Source organism: Gymnoscopelus microlampas (genome assembly GCF_963454915.1).
Source record: "Gymnoscopelus microlampas genome assembly, chromosome: 1".
NCBI classification, from domain to species: Eukaryota; Metazoa; Chordata; class Actinopteri; order Myctophiformes; family Myctophidae; genus Gymnoscopelus; species Gymnoscopelus microlampas.
Window position 1 is genome coordinate 46,572,328 of NC_139962.1, and position 17,899 is coordinate 46,590,226.

Genomic DNA, 17,899 nt, shown 5'->3' on the forward strand with positions numbered 1-17,899 from the left:
AGATTTTTTGGACTCTAGCTCTAGCTAAGACTCTCGTAAATATAAAAATGTCAAAATCAATAAAAAATACATCTACGAGAGTCTTGATCTATCTAAGGCTAACCCTATGCATACTTAGGCTATTTTGAAAATAGCAGATCTACTTGTAGTATACTTGAAGTATATTTTAATGCGTATACCTTTGTACTTTTACTCAAGTCAATTTTGAATACCAAACTTTTATTTGTAACATATTAGAGTATTTCTACATTGCGGTATAATTGGTACTTTTAAGTACAAAATGTGAGTACTTCTTCCACCACTGCAGTTCAATGGGTGAAGACTTCAGTCCAGGTGATGATGATCAGATGCTTACGAAGTTAAAACAGGAACATGGCGAGGGACAGGAACATGGCGAGGGGTTCCGTGAAATGGGTTAATTTCAAGCATGCTCTAGCAAGGAATTAGTTTAAAAGCCTTTAATTAGACGATTTTAATAGGTAGCCCTTTCGTCTAATTAAAGGCTTTTTAAATAAGTCCCGGCTCGAGTGTGCTTGAAGTTTGCCCATTTGAAGGGACCCTCTTCAATTAATGTTTCCCTTTGACTTGAATGTGAGAATGTGAAAACTCCTATTCAAGTATTGCTTTCATTCGGAAACCGTAAGGGTTGCAATGCAGACAGACAGACACCAGCTAGAGGTTCACGGTCCGTATACTACGCTGGAAAAAATAATTACACCAGTCAGCCTCATGGTGGCGCTATCAGCCTATAACGCTTGAACCGTAGGTCGCGTAGAATCTAAATTTCTTCCCGGGATTCCTTGGATCATGTTTTTTTATTGTATTTTTCAAAACAGACTTTTTGCTCCTCCTCATACAAATTGTGTTAAAAAAAATCACAAAGATTGCTATAATAAAAATATTTAGGCTTAATTTAGAATTTTTCAATATTTTGAATCGGCTCCCAAAGTTACAGTAGTTTTTTTGTGTGCAAAAAAGGTCCAATCAACCCCAAATTTGAATCACATGTTGAGGGTCGTGTAATAAGACATGAAGGTCAGAGTAAATAAGAAAATCAGATTAAGATAAGCTATTGACTTCATCAAGAATTTATTATCAGTGTATGTACTGAGTGATCCAATTAACAATGAAAACAACACATAAAATACACATACAATACTGACGTTTCCAAAAAAGTTGTATAAAATTAAGGAGTAAATATAGTGCCTGTAAGGGTGGGTTGCAAAAACAAGGATTAGTCCTAAACCAGTTGCTCAAAATTTTAAGGATGGAGTAAATGTAACCATTTAATTTAAACAGGAGTTTAATCTAGATGTATTCATATATCTTTCATATATATTCACTTTAAATGGGATATATTTTAAACAGGCTGCATCCAAGTTAGTCTCACAGTTCATTCTAAACTATGAATTGGGGTGATTTAGCTAAATTAAGTTGGCAGTTTACCTATGTAAGGTAAAAAAAAAGAGCATTTGAGGCAAATTTCTTGCAGGAAAATAAGGGATAGGCTCAACCCACTTAAGTTGTACTAAGATCAATACTTTTCTTCAATAGTATTGTTTTACCAAGGAAACAGTTACAATGATAAAAATAAGAACTGAAGTTAGGATCAAGCATCAGATAAATGTTACTGTTCCACCAATAAGCCCTGATATTTATGCCAGTGGTTCTCAAAGTGGGGTCCGGGGCCCCCAGGGGCCCTTGAGGGGGTTCCAAGAGATCCCCAGCAAAATAAGTAAAAAAAACAGTATAAAATTCAGTCCAGTTCAATCACTTTAACCCTTGTATACAGAGGCTATTTGAATAGTCGATCTACAAGCGAGTGATTGTTCCCCCAGTATAGGGACGCTAGGCTTCAAGTGGTTAAGTAAGATTTTAACCTCTCTCTTGACATTGACATGGTATCGGCTTGTATTCAGTCTTTCTGTCTGATTGTGATCATGCTCAACTGATAAATAATTAAACCATTTTTTTATCACTTATCCTCGATCATCTTCCTAAAGCCTATATCATTAAATAGGGTGACCAAACATAGTGCTAATCTAAAATGTTTTAATCAGTGTTTAAGAAGAAATTGTGCTATAGTTAAAACATTTAACTCTGATTAACTAATCTTAGATTAGATCTAAACTGTGTTTAATTTAATCATTGTTGGTGCAACCCAGCCAATTAAAATAATGATTGTACACAGGGTTTGTTAACCTTTGGCATTCAACATTAAATAGGAATAAATAAGTGCATAAATACAAAAAGTGTTCAGTCTTTTTTGAGTTGTGCAACGCCACATACAGGTGATCATACTCAGATCAGATTCAAGATCAACAAACAGCTCCTCCTACAGGCTGATCAGGTATTCCACTAATCTAGAGGCTTGAAAAGTGTACTTGTGACCAGAGGGTGCCTGGTTCAAATCCCCAGACCAGGTGGGCTGGGAAAGTGAACCAAAAGTATTCTCCTCTCAGCCAAAGTGGCCTTTAGGCAAGGCACTTAAACCCCAACTGCTCCAGTAGAGCGGTTCACAAACTAGCAGTAGAACACTGTGGTTATAAGAGACCCGTATCCAGTAGAAGGATATTGTTTCACTGGGCAGGTCCCAAATCAATAGTAGAAGACTGTGTTTGTATGAATTAGTGTGCATGTGAAGCACGTTGTTGCTGCTTGTTATTTTTACCCTGCCTATTGTAAAGCATGGTCCAGTCATTTTGGATACAAAAGGTCAAAAGTCATGTCAAGTTCAAGGACTTGCAGTTATCAATATAACTAAGAGTGTACATATATGGCCGGACGTTCATGAAACTTGGTGGGAATGATCAGTAGGCAACCCCGAAGAGATGAGTCACTTTTGGGCTGAAAACGTCAAAGGTCAAGGTTAAAATCAAGAAACAGAGCAAGAGTTGGTGCAGGCTGCGTTCTCACCCACTGGTGGTCATTTAGTAGTCTCTGGGTCCTGGTTCAGACCAGGGTTTCATATATAAAACTGAGTGTAGGATCCATACTAAAAGTGTACTGTATGTGCACACAAAAGACGAAAATGGTGTGCGCCTCTGAGTTGGTGTCCTTATTGCAATACGAGTGCAGAAATTGCACTGATTACTGTATATTTGGGAAACCAGACATTGTTGCAAATTAAATGTTGTTGTTGGCTTGTTTATTCACAGTGCAAGGAAACCTTATTATGTGTTGACGTTTATTACAGTAGCTGAAGATAAGATAATAATTTATAACAGAGGTGAATGAAAGGCCAATTTAGTGCAGAAGACCTACAGTGCAAGAGAAATTTCACCTGCAAGTGCAGGTGAAAGGTCAGATATTGTCCTGAGACAACACTGGCCGGTGCCATGAGTCAAATGTAATTTAATTTACCACTAGCAGTCGTGTTTTAATTGTATGTACCAGCTGCATTTGCTGTACATTAGTTTGAATGTTGTACACATTTGGCTGCTTTCGCATCCGTTTGGTCAACATTGTTGCTGTTCATTGCTGCTTTGGTTGCTTGGTTATTAGGTGGTGCACTGTGCACACAGGCAATGTGATTGCATTGTGTATTCAGTAATGTTAGTTCTGGTAGGGTCGTATGCTCCAATACTCTCTTAATCGCCTATACTAATGGTAGCCTGGAACAGCAGGCGTGACCATTGTTCTGTAGACAGTATGTAGGCATGTAAATAATATGTCATTTGATATAGTTATAGTTAAATGTTTGGTGTCCGCAGGGTCATTAGAACAACTTTATTTCACTACTTTGCGGTCAGCGTCTATAATTCCGACTGTCCCCAAAAAGTCATCCACACAAATGATCAAACTATTATTATGCATCATCAGTGCACAACATTTTGGTTTTAAATTTTTCATAGCATAGTAAATGGAGTGGAAATGTAATTTTGGCGAATTTCAGTACATTATAGTTTGGCGTCGCCAACTGACAGAGCCAGACAAGAGTTTGGGCTGCGGCCTACGCACTCTCACGGCAAGTACATTTTATACACTCCGTGTGTGCGTGAAAACCTGCGTACACAACCTTTTAGTACGTGCGCACGGTTTCTATATGAGGCCCCAAGTCAGTGTGGTGGGGACCCAGGTTCAGGGTCTGGTCTCTGGGTCGGACCGGCTGACCACTAGTCCGGCTGACAAACACAGAAGGAGGCTGAGAGGACAACAGCCGACCTTTACTTCTCACAGAGGATGAGGTCAGCTTCCTTTTTGTCCTTGGGAAGGGGGAGGGCGGTGCGACCGGAGTGCATGTTGGTCGCGGCCTCTGGTAGTCTCTGGTGTGAGCGGAGCTTACAGCAGAGGAGGAGGAGCCTAACCTGGCCAAAACTACAGGGATTTCCTCCAGAGACTCTGCAGATGAAGAGTGGTAATCAGCAGGCGGGCCGGCTGGCAGGGGTGGGAGGGATGCCCTTAGAGGAAATGCTGGGAAAGGAAGCCGCTGGCTCGGTGGCACAGAAACCAGTGGTAAACTGCCAGAGTCTACTGGGGAGATTGTAGAGGATAGAGAGAAGGAGAAAATAAGAGAGAAAAAGAGGATGGGGAGACAGAGAGAGGGAGAAGGTGAAAGAGACATTTATACAAAAGACACAGTACGTACACATACTGGCAAAGTAAAGAGAGTCATCCTCACCACGATAGGTAGGCCAGAACCAGAAGTATAGATTTAGTATTCAAGTTGTTCACGGTTAGAAAATAAATCAATAAAATAGGTGTGTGTGTGTGTGTGTGTGTGTGTGTGTGCGCGTGCGTGCGTGCGTGCGTGCGTGTGTGAGTGAGTGAGTTAAGGTGACTGAGTGAGTTAAGACTCTCCACCAAACAGACTACAACAGACTGGCAGTCTGTTGGCAAAAGTTGGCATTTAGTTCAGCACAAACTGTCGGCCGACGTTAAGGAGGACACATTTTTACAGGCAGTGTTGCCATATTATGTGAGAAAAATAAGCAACCAGGTCTAGGAAAACAAGCCCAAAAGAAGCAACTTAGGCCACATGAGCACTTTAAACCTACATGCATCGGCAAAAACATAAACGCACAAAACATTTTCATGTTAATATTTGAGAACCACTGGTTTAAATAAATACGGCTAAATAAGCAAACAAGCCCAAAAAACTGCAACCCGCAACTACTAGAGAAGGGGCAACAACCGTTTCGTAAAGTAAAGGACTCAGAAGAACCCTACCACCAGTAAAGCCAACTCTCCACCGCACCCATATCGGCCCGTCTCGGCCGCGGAAGGCGTTGCAAAGCGTCTCCTGCCGACAACCTGTTGTAGATATCGCCGTGCCGTCGGGCCGTGGGGTAGTGAAGTGAATCAAAGCACAAGTAGAGAAACGGTTGTACTCGTGCTTTGATTCAATTCACTACCACGGCTATCGACGGCCCTACCGGTCGGGACACCACCGAACCTGCTCAGTCGTTGATTATAGAAGTTCCGACCAACAGCACAGCGCTACCTACAATAGGTTGTCGGCAGGAGACGCTTTCAAACGCCTTCCGCGGTCGAGTCGGGCCGATATCGGTGCAGTGGAGAGTTGACTTTACTGGTGGTAGGATTCTTCTGAATGAATCCTTTTCTTTACTTTACTTTACTTTATTATGGATCCCCATTAGCACTTGCCTAAGCATGGCTATTCTTCCTGGGGTCCGTCACACCCAAATACACATCATACACAACAACATACTACAGATACAATACACAGACAATAGTTCACCTACAAAAGTTAAGAAATACATTTCAGAAATTTACAATTTTACAATATTGTACATTTCATGATCAAAAGGAGAAAAGGGTTACCCATACCTCTTACAGTTATGCAACAAATCATACATTTCCTGTATTTATTTACTTTTATTCTTTCTCTTCGATCCCTCTGTTTCTTCAACCTACCAATATTAAACTAACTAAAATAATAATAATAATAATAAATAAAATAAACAAACTGTGGGGTCGAAGGTCACTGGTCTCCATTGCGACTTCATTGACCATGTTGACTTCAGCAGGAACTTTATGTACCTTCCTCTTTTTCTTCTGAAAATAAACCAGAACACACAGAAATTGTAATTAAATAATTACAGACCTACAGCCATATTGCCTTTCATATCCAATAATATTCAATAAAGTAGCTTCTGAGCAGCTCCAAGATGTTATCGAAGACGAAGGACTTAACATCTTCAAATAAGATTCAATATGTTTATCAAGGAAGACACAGCATAGCGAGTGCCCTTCTTAGTTGCTCATGACATTCTTATGTAATGTATACTGATAACGGTGTATATAACATCTTGTTGATTGTGTGCAGCCATTGTCACTATTGATCATACATCCTACTTGATTAATTTATACTTTGTCCTATGATGATTGCCCTGCGCTGGAAATAGCCGATGTACTACTTTAGGAAAATGTAGGCATTTCCAGCAATGCTCTGAGATCTCCTACTCCCTTTCGGCAATTTGGTAAATTGGTCATTTGTGTTAATGTTCGCCTATTATGACTATCTGTGTGGTTAAAGACTGGATGACTTCTAACCACTTGAACCCTAGCATCCCTATTCTGGGGCTAACATTCAGCGCTGAGGATATTTAGTGTAGTGCGAACTACAAAAACAGGAGGTAGCCTGGTATAGAGGCCTTTGGAATCCGGTCAACTATAGGGTTTAAGTGGCTACGTTTCTACAGTTGAACCCACACAATCCTGAAATCCGAGCTAAAATGTGTTGGTGCGTGTGCCAGGGTAAGTGTTTGGGGTTACCTGTCTCTGGGTGTTGTGGGTGTGATTGTGGGTGTGATTGTGGGTGTGACTGAGGGCGTGGTCTGTCGACACAGTGGCCTGTAGCTCCTCCTCTCCAACATGACTGGACACACTCCTCACCCTGCCATTTCCATAGAAACTATACACACACATACATTGAAATAAATTAAATGTATACAGTACATGTACAGTTACAGTATATCCAATATTGACAACTTTGAACGTGATTTGTCACTTATAATATGGTTTGTAATATCATTTGTCATATATTTCTCTGCTCGGTTAAGGACAGCAGCTCTGTGTGAGACGGTAAATACAGCATCACAGTGAGGCTTCAGGCCTCTCTGAAGTATACTGAGACTTAGAATTTTGATATATTTCATTATTGTTTGTTATGCACTTCATAAACTAAAGCAAAATAGTAAATAAAGTTTATTATTGTTAGTATGGGTGCTATTTAAAACTTACTCTGGAGCTCCCTGTGGTGCCATAGTGGTAGTGTCCTCTACTTCCATGTCTGGGTTGGTATATCCCAGAGATCCCGAGAAGCTTCCCTCCTGACACAGAAAACACATATTTAAGTTGATGTTCATACCATCAGTGGTTCTCAAGCTTTTTAATTTCAAGGACCCCCATAACTCTCAGAGTTACAGACCTGTACCGGGCCATTTGGAACCCCCTCAACAAACCCTGATGAGGGTCCCTGGACCCAACTTTGAGAACCCCTGGTTCATATGATTGCTTGCTAATTGGTAAGAAGTAATAGGAGTAGTATTAGTCTCAGTAGTAGCAACAGTAGAGATACTAGAAATAACAGTAATACTAGTAGTCGGAGGAGTAAGTAGTTTCAGTAGCAATAGCAGTGGCACTACCAGTAGTATTATTAGTATCATTAAAAGTAGAGGTAGTAATTAGTACAAGCAGAGTTAAAAGTAAAAAAAGTATTAAATAGTAGTATTTTTTACCTTCAATAGATTTAGTGTAGGTAGTCTAGTATCTGATGCTCCTTTAGTCCCTCTATTCTCCTGGCGGTGGCGCTGACGCACAATGTACTCATATGTACTCAACCTGTTCCACACTATGCACACATGCACACACACAGTTTATTAACACCACAGACAAACAACTTTTTCTTTCTGTCCTATAATAATAATAATAATAATAATAATAATAAGGGTAATAATAATAATAATAATAATAATAATAATAATAATAATAATAATAATAATAATAATAATAACAACAACAACACTTAAGCACTTTTTAAAACAGGAGTTACAAAGTGCTAAACAGCAATTGGAGCATAAAATATATAGATAAAATAAAACATACACATTTAAAAGCCTATGGATAAGGGAATAACATAGTTAACACAAGTTCTAACAACGATAAAACTAAGAGGAGTCCAAAAGAAATACAATAGTCCACACGAAACACAATCTAAGTACAGACATGTGCCCACATCAACAAACAAACAAATACAAGCGTACACAAACAGTTATGGCAAATGAGGGGATCTAAGGGAAGGCTTTCCTGAACAGATGTGTTTTCAGAAGTGACTTAAAAGATGACAGAATTGGCTTTTTTGATTGCCATGGGTAGGGCGTTCCATAGCCTTGGTGCTTGGACGGCAAAAAAACGGTCACCCCTAGTGACTAGGCGTGTTTTGGGGACCTCTATAGATCTTGGGTTCCCAAAAGTTTTCAGCTGAGACCCAAAAGATAATTTTGTTGTGACCATGGCACACAAACCTACAAAAATACATTATGAATGAATAACTTAAGCCCTATTTCAAAAATAGTGAAAATAGCCTATTTAAAAGCTCACAACGGGTTGCATCGCGACTGCTGTGAGCTTTTAGATCGGCTATTTTCACTATCTCTTAAAGGTTTATACAATTATGGAATGTTTTAGATTTTTTTTTTCTGTAATTCTACTGAAATATATATATTATTTTCATCTTTTGAAATAATAACTAAATAAACTTTGGTCCGTGACCAAAACACTGGTTCCCGACCCACTGTTTGGGAACCAGTGCTATAGAGACAATCATCAGTTGTACTTACTGAGGTATATATGGAAGCAGAGTAGATGCCCCAGTAATGCAGTGGACAGGAGACCCAGGGCCACGGTGACTGCTGCCAGAGCAGGGATAGCAGCTCCTGCTGTGGTTACTGGAGCTACAGGCAAGAACACAAACCACACACCAGTCTCATTACGTACTACACACACACACACACACACACACACACACACACACACACACACACACACACACACACACACACACACACACACACACACACAAACATCATATTATCAACATAATTGTAATAATAATAATAACAATATAATAATAATAATAATAATAACGACGATGACGATGATGATGATGATAATAATAATAATATAAGTGTAATAATAATAATAATGTAAAATCTAGGTTTAAACCCATGGAAATGTTGGATTGTTTTGGTACATGAGCGACACATTGACAGTATAAAGGTAATAACTTGTCAAATATCTGCTGTTACAGCAAAGGCAACCAGAAGTTGATTGCACATGGACTTTTGCACACTTGACTACTAGGATGTGCTGAACATTGATATAATTACGTTTGTTAGGACTAGAGCCAGACTGATGGCAGATTTTAGGGTCCGATGCCGGAGTTCTAGACCACCGATTACCGATGTTTTGAGCAATATTTTGTCAAAAAGTGCAAAATGCTCTAATCAATTTGAGAACATTTACAAAATTATACATTAAAACATTCTATGAAAATATTTAACTTGAATTATACAACGAACAAACAAATAATTAAATATAAAATACACTAATTGAACTTTTATTTTATTTAACCACTGAAGATTGTTCAAAAATAGCCAATCTACAACGCACAACATATGGATGATGGGTTGAAAGTGGTTACAAATCTATAATTGCCAATAACAATGTCGTCAAAAAAGTCAAATAACGGACAGTGATAGACTGTGCATAATACTCCTTGATACACTCAAGTGTTGATGGACTTTACATATACATACATTTATTGATAGACTGTATACATTCATTCAGAAACCCAGTGCAGATATTTAGTGCCAGAATATAAGCCTGACTCTTATTAATATTAGTATTATCTTTTTCATTTCTCTAGATTTGTTGCTGAAGGAAAAATATCTTCAAGCAATATCTTACAAGTTCCCAGAATAACTTTATTATGTCAGAGTACAACCTTTTGACCTACTTGTACTCCAATCTAATAAAGTTATTCTGGGAGCTTTTAAGACAGCTTGTGAATATATTCTGTTCAGCTTTATGTGTCTATTTTATCCAGCACACGTTAAAGTTATTTTTGGATGCGCATGCACCTCTTGAACTGCACTTATTTTTATACCTTTTACCTGTACTTTTCCTGTGTTTCAACTTTGTTGCTGTTGCTGCTATCACACCTGAATTTCCCTCCCAGGATGAAAAAGGCTCATCTTATATCCACCAACCATAATCATACTGTAGCTGCCTTGCATTGTTACAGCAAGCATGCTCAGCAGTGGAAATGGAAATAGTACAGCTGGCGCTAAAGGACTAAAGCCATGCACCTACATTACCTTTGTAATTAAAAGTAATTGGTGTCAAACTTGGTGTCAGGCTTGAATAATAAGATGGCAGCACATTTTCTTTAAGCGCCCCTAGTGTCACATGTTCGACGTCTTTGGCAAAAGCATGCATCCTGGTACAGGAGGCACAAGCATGACATTGTGCTATATGTGGGGTCTTACGTGTATTTAAGTTACACTATATACTATGCCTATTATCAGGAAAAGCAACCCAAATCCTCACACGGCTAATGCAAAGGTCTTGATGATTGTTGTACAAAAGTGAACAAGAACTAAATAGTACTCTCACTAGGCCTATGCTTATTGCTAACAAAAAAAGGTTATTTATCAAAATGAGAAACTATTATTCAAAGCACAGTAAAATGTGATGAGTTTTGCTTCATTATTGTTGGAAAACTATTGTTGGAATACACTGAACCTAAAATGTATCATCTTAAAATGGGCTGTAGAGATGATATTAAATGTACATCAGTACAGTCAATGGTACCCAGGGAATCCACATGTGTCCATGAACTGCTGCTATGTTCCCTGCTGGCTATCAGGTGAGAGTGAGAACTGTACTGTATGTACAGTATGTACAATGTGTTCCACATTGGAACACAGGTTCTTTTGTTTCTGAAAAGTAACAGTTTGACATGAATTTATAAGGTTTCCACCCGACAGCGATGTTATGTGTGGGACATTGTTTGTATCCTGCAGGGCCCCATTGATTATTTCACACATGCAGGCCAATATGTCCCATGACAAATATACTGTAATTCTTCAAACTATTCTTCTGACATATCAAGAAATGAGAACCAATACCTATGCAATTCTCTGTGGACCATTTCCATGTTCTGAAGAGAAGTGACAAGCCATTAATATCTATTGTTATCGTGGATGACATGTAGTATTACTTTCGCTGTTAATAGTCACATCCTGACAAGACTTAAACACACAAACTTGAGCAATACTGGTAGTAAATCTAAAGGGGATGTGGTTGCTCCCAAGCTATGATGCTAAATCCACAGAATCCTCACAATGTTATTTTGCCAACTACTCTATAACTGTGCTGTTCTCCAAAACAAAGGGGAAGTGGGATGTTTTTTTTTTCAATGCCACTACACTATATAAGTCACGTACATACAAGTGGAAAGAGAATGGCCTTGTCTTTTTTAGTGATCTATATTTTAATGGGAAGTTCGGTTCCATGGAAAAACATTAAATACACAGTCAGAGGTATTTTGAAAGGCATTCACAGAACTTCTGTCACCCATGGACCCATTTCTGTCATACTAATTATCTGAATCAGATAGATATGTCTGGATTAAATTATTTTACTTTTCCTCTTTTTTTGACTTCCTTCTGGAAGTTAATTATTCTTCATCCCCTAGCCTAGTGCATGTGGGAGTATGGGTTGGTGGATGCTAGGTTTTGTTTTGAATGTAAAACATTTGGAAAAAAAATAAGAAACTATGGCTTGTTTATTTCTTGTGATGCTGAACTCTTTGTTTATGGTATTTGTCATGTCATGTGCTCTGTGTCATGTTTCATGATGTTATTCAGCCAACTACTCTATAACTGTTCTCCAAGATAAAGGGGAAGTGGGATGTACATTTAATGTTTTTTTGCCAGTTAGTTATGAATGTCATGTGTGCTAAAGCATTAGTCAACCTTGCATATTTTGCTGACACAGCCACCCAGGGTACATGTTGTTCAAGTTCAGGGTTCATCTTACCTAGGAAGTGTTTGTCTGAGCGGAGCTGGGTTGGATCCAGGAAGTACTGAATGAAGACATACGAAGAAATGAGCAGAACCAGGCTTATCCCCACCAACGCAGAAATTACACTGTTCAGGAACATCCTGTAAAGAAAAAACACACTGTTCAGAAACATTTTATAGAGAAAAAACAATGCCGCTTACTCAGAAGCACCACTGTTTGATGGGATGGCTCTTTGGCCTTGGTTGCCAGGGCTGCTGTGTTTTTTTGTTTTGCCAGCTAGCCTCTGCAGAGTCAGATTGATTGACTGATTGACTGACTGATTAAAATAACGTTTTATTCATAAAAATAACCTGTGGATTGCAGCGTTCAATATGAGATGCATTATTTGCCTTTTGTCTGATTACAATGCACAGATGTGTGAAATCACATGGTTTTGAAACAGGGTTGGTATTTAAAGATAGCTCTCCACCAAACAGACATACAGTCGAATGAAGTCGGGACGGTTGGAAGGTATGAAAAAACATAACTGAATGCACCTGAGAGCCGACGCCGACAGGCGGCTACTATGGTGCTAAAAATAGCCTACAGTATGGCTTGAACAACAAGCCTGCTGCTATCCGATGCTCGAAAGCGCTTTCGACGCTTCCCTACAACTTGCGACCCGACGTGACAGTGTCCCCACCGCCCATTCAACAGCATATTTTCGGCAACAGACGCTTTCTAAGACTTACCCCCGCCGACGTCGGTGCAGTGGAGCAGTCCGATATAATTTTAGGCAGTGGGCTTTTTTGTATCACTAATTTATGTTTGTATACGTATAAAAAACGTGTAAGATATTATGGATGAAATGGATCATATGTATTGTACGAACCTGCAATAAAGGATAAAAAGATGGTGACCTGCTGTATGTAGTGCAAGTCCAAGAGAATGCACGCATATCCGAAAGAATTACAACATATGCTGAAATAATAGTACTAAAGAAGAGAGGATATCCGCACACTGTTTTAGGTGAATTTTGATGAGCTTACAACATTTTGACCGAAATGGTCTTTATCAGGTACATGACTTGACTCTCTGTATAAGAGAATTCTGAGGAAGAGACCGGTTGCTTGAAATCTCACCAATTAAATACAGATGAAAATACTAGTACCCACTTGTAATTCCTGCTGCCCACACAGTTGTTCAGCCATCTGCAATGGTGATCGAAGCTGGCAACACACTTGTTACAGGCACTGCAATGCTTTGACTTGGGACCTCTGCAACAGCAATTCAGACAACAATAAAACAACATATAGTATCCTGTGTATTGGTATAAATGTCCTAGGTGTAGGAGAAGATGCCATCCTTAACCCATTCAATCCAGGAACGCATCTTTGTCATTTTAAAGATTTCTTTGGGCAATTGAAAAATCGTATTTTGCTTGTAGATCTGCTATTCTGCTATTATTATTTTTTAATCTTGAACATTTGTGCAAATATTTGAATATATATATACATATTTTAAGGGAACATTTGTAACTCAAATCTTTGCTTCATGGGGGTCCCTGGAACTAAATGTTTTGAGATGGGGGTCCACGGCCAAATACACGTAATTTTGGGGGTCCTTGACATGAAAAAGTTTGAGCACCACTGATATAGCAACATACTTTTTTCAAAAAACTGTAGGATTTAGAATACATTTGTAGAATCCCCAGAAGCATAAGCTTTGAGTTAAAAATGTTCACTTTAAAACTATGTAAATATTCAAAGATTAGCACAATTTTTCAATAAAAATAAAAAAAATAGCAGATCTACAAGCTCGTATGAGCTCGTAGATCTGCTATTTTTGAACAGCCAAATGAAATGTAACAATGACAGATTCTTCCCCAGTCTAAATGGGTTAGAGACGGACTGGCAATCACAGGAGAAAAGGATGTAAAAGCATCGTTTTAATCCCAATCAGAATGTAAAACAGAACAGATGTCAGCAGAATCTAGCATTGTGTTCAATGAACTGGATCAATTCTAGCGGTGTCTGAATTTAAAACAGAGTACCAATAAAAAAAATCCTTTCTGATTACGATATCATTTTAGGCAGTATCGGCAGCTTTTCCGATACTGGTATTGGTATCCGAACAACTCTTTAAAAACGTTTATACTTTTCACTTCATCTTTGATCGTATTTGATGTCCACTCACACATCAACTTGACAGAGATAGCAGTGGCAGTTCTCGATTACGTGGGCATGTTTGGTGCGGTCGAACATGGGTACCGGAGCCTTGTAGCTCTTGGCTCGCACGTTGTAGTCTGCCGGGTCGATGGACACGGCCATGAGGTGGACAAACAGGTGACACGCAAACATTATGCCAGTACACTGACACACACAGTTAAGGACCAGAAAAAAAGCACTGACGAGGGAACCCACTGCCACTGGAGCTTACCTCTGGGTTTTAGATCTACAAACTGTACAATCAGCAAACAGGGGCCAGACGATTAGGGGTGCAACAGTTAACACATCGGGTGCCAAACACGGTCTGAACCGTGTGTTTACTTAGTGGCGGTTCCGAAGCTTCGGTGCCGTTCACGGTCTGAACCGTGATTTCAGTCTTTTAGTTTTTTTCGTTTTTCTCCGCGCGGGCGGGGCTAGAGCAGCTCTGGGAGCACCCATTGTAATCCTGCGAAGGAAGTGCCAGATCGCTTCCCCGATCCGCTTCCTGTCTATTTCCTACTTTGAAACGCCTATATCTCCAAATCTGTTTCCTGTGGGGAAAAACGGTCATGCGCGATGCGCGATCCCCCCCCCGTTGTAACCCGCGAGTGGAATGTTATGGTTCCAGCCAGTAGCCAGGCTCGTGGCAGAACATGAATCGATGCTTTTTTTTGCGTGGATTTGCTTGTAACGCACGCGGACATTTTAAACAGCAAAGCGCAGTCAATGGGGAGAATGCTGGCACCCACGGTAAGTTGTTATGAAAAAATGCTGGCACCCGATGTGTTAATTGAATTAATCAATTATAAAAAATACATGTATTTTTTATAATCAATTTGAATAAAATAATCAATTTTGGATGTTGTTTTTATTGTCATTATATGTTTTTTTTTAATATCTCAAGAATAGAGAAAATAACAAAACGTGTCACGATGTGATGCCTTGTGAGCTTGTAGATCAGCTAGTTTTGCTATGTCTGTGCAACACCATTGTATAAAGTATAAAACATGACAAGCGATTAATTGATATAAAAAACACACTTCTCAATTATTTGATTAATTAAAAAAAGTAGTTGATAGAATACTCGCTAAGTAAATAATCCATAGTTGTAGCCCTACAGACAATATTCACTTAATAATAAAAAGTTAATTTTTGGAGTAAGTAACAGCACTAGGACAGTTATGAGAGATTATGTTTTAAAATAACTGAATATAGAAAGACATGTGAGTGAAGTAACTAGAAGAGTGATGTTGAGTTCTGAAACCTGCACATATCCCCTGTGGCAGGAAAACTCTAAACTAAACGTAATATATGTCGACTCGAGCATGTTTAATGAAAAGGATACTATGTATCCAGCTGGTATCCAGTGCGGAGGCAGCAGAGGTACAAATACTCCAAAGCCGGTAACAGCGAAGTAAAGATACAGGAGCCAAGCCAGTAGCTGGAAGGGGTGCGGCGGCCAGCTCCAACCGTTGGTTCGAGAACATAGGGGAAGGTCCGTCCTGCGCACCCCTCCCTCACTCACAGGGGCTGTACGATTAGGGTTCCTACTGCACACATCCATGGGGGGGGTTGAGGGGTCTAGAATAGAACAACAAAACACAAATGTAAGCTCTATCAGCCAAGTGGCATCATACACACTGTATGTATGATGTTCATTGGAAGAGAACATCAGAGAATGTTCTCTGATGTTACAAAACCCCATTCCAGTGTTTGCCTGACAAAACCCCCCTACAACGTGAGTCTCATAAATTGGACCCTTTGCCTTCCTTCACCACAAACAAAATCTTGATTGACTGCAGTCTGCACTATTTTTAACTGGATAACGGTGCAAACGATGACATTGACTACTGCAAATTCTAATTCAAAAGAGAAACATTGTTCCAAACAGCCCTGTGTTCACTGCTGCTAGGCAGAATCCCTGGCCTGAAATCGAGTCACTCCTTGGAGAGAATTATTTTAATCAACATAAGTAATCCTAAGCAGCATCTTATTTCTCATCAATTATTTGATTTCTGTTTTTTTTTTCAAGACAAAAAAACAGAGTATATGTAAACACACAATATCCATGTGTGTTGTATGTGTTCAAATGACGAAGATTTAACAGAATAAACTATATGATCTTCACATTTTTATAATGACACTTATTGTTTGTTCCACTGTTGATAGTTATTAATAATGAATGACTGGTGGGAGAGATTATATAGCTGGCTTCTTTACTGATGTCAGAAGAAACAGCAAATTATTACAATGGTATATCCATTAACGGACACAACTTTACACAGGACACTGATTTGTATATCTTATCAAATTGGGCGGCATGGAGGAGGGGGAATTATTCTGTATAATGGGGAATTATGTGTGGACCATGCTTAGATTCCTTACCCCTTTAGCTTGGGTTAAATGTTCCTCTGGCCTGCAGCATCTCAGGATGTGATCATCCCTGACTTCATAAGGAGCCAGTAATATCAGTGTGACTTCCATCCATCACAATATGCCTGTCTGTCTGTCTGTCTGTCTGTCACAAAGGTATTCGTCACAAACACAAAGTTGGGTCAGTCTGACGGCCACGGCAAGCTCGGGTCAATGTTCGTCTTCCCTATTGATTGGTTGATTGATTGAATACTTTATTAACAGTTTGAAAGAGAAAAAAAAGCACAGAAAGTACAGTTCAATACAAAAGGATGCTACTAAGGATTAAACCCAAGAAAGCACTATGGCTTGTTTCCATTGGGGTCCTATGTATTCAATTCATCGAAAGTAACAGCAGATAGATACCTGTCGGCTGGCTGTCTAGATCAACAGCACCAACCTGCAGATGAATCATTCATTGCAGGGGGAAAACGACCTTACTCAGTTGTCTTTAATGTAAATAGTAGCCAGGTTAACCAGGTTAAAGATAACCAGCTTTCACTAGAACCGTTAGCGTGATCGACTAGCGTTCAGGACCATGCTAACCTAACGGTACTATATTATCTAGGAGTTAACGGTCGTTAGAACATTATTTAGTAAACGTTTGTGCCCCATTAGTTAGATATAATTATTATCTAGTGACTAGGACTTGCCGAAACGGCTAATTCGTTTAATAGCGATCATTGTTGTGTCTTCCTGCTTTATTAACGTCGCCTATAGCTAACTAGCCAGTTAGCTTAGTAGCCGTCTGATGGTCTCTTCTGAGCCCAACTCGTCTCGTACGCTGTTTCCTTGGTAACGATCCAGGACCAACTCCCATTGGTCACTTTCAGCGTTGCCAAATTGTGTGAGAGAAACAAGCAACCAACCAGGCCTATGAAAACAAGCCCAAAAGAAGCAACTATGGGCAACATGAGCACTTTAAACTACAAGCATGCGACGCGTTGTTTTGTAGATTCAAAAACTCTTGCAATAAAATGTGGAATATTGTGAATATTTTTAAAAATTCTTACACAAACACATTCTAAAACAAATGCTACCTGGAACAATACATTTTTTATGAAAATATTTGAGAACCACTGGTTTAAACATTTTTTTTTAAACATTTGGAAGCAAGCCTAAATAAGCAATTACACCTTAGAAACAAGTCCAAACAAGCACAACCCGCAACTAACAATATTTACAAGCAACTTGACAACAAAACAAGCCCAAAGTAGCTTAGAATAAGCAGACATGGCAACCCTGGT

At 39.2% G+C, this 17,899-nt stretch overlaps 1 protein-coding gene across 7 annotated transcripts; it reads right to left on the reverse strand.

Annotated features, from left to right (window-relative positions):
* Window positions 1-1,072: 1,072 nt before the first annotated feature.
* Window positions 1,073-17,410, reverse strand: zdhhc1 (zDHHC palmitoyltransferase 1). 7 transcript variants are annotated; one of them, XM_084059461.1, is made up of 12 exons: window positions 17,019-17,410; window positions 16,626-16,746; window positions 15,586-15,821; window positions 14,230-14,405; window positions 13,209-13,310; window positions 12,070-12,194; window positions 8,805-8,960; window positions 7,704-7,816; window positions 7,207-7,295; window positions 6,739-6,877; window positions 5,931-6,018; window positions 1,073-4,473 (listed from the first exon to the last, which is right to left on the reverse strand). In XM_084059461.1, the coding sequence occupies exons 3-12, from the start codon at window positions 15,802-15,804 to the stop codon at window positions 4,022-4,024; spliced, it is 1,659 nt and encodes a 552-aa protein (XP_083915587.1). In that variant the 5' UTR covers window positions 15,805-15,821; window positions 16,626-16,746; window positions 17,019-17,410; the 3' UTR covers window positions 1,073-4,021. The 7 variants fall into 7 exon arrangements, with proteins under 7 accessions (XP_083915587.1, XP_083915588.1, XP_083915586.1 ...); XM_084059462.1 differs by having other exon boundaries at window positions 16,626-16,754; XM_084059460.1 differs by having other exon boundaries at window positions 16,626-16,839.
* Between the last annotated feature and the right edge of the window lie 489 nt (window positions 17,411-17,899).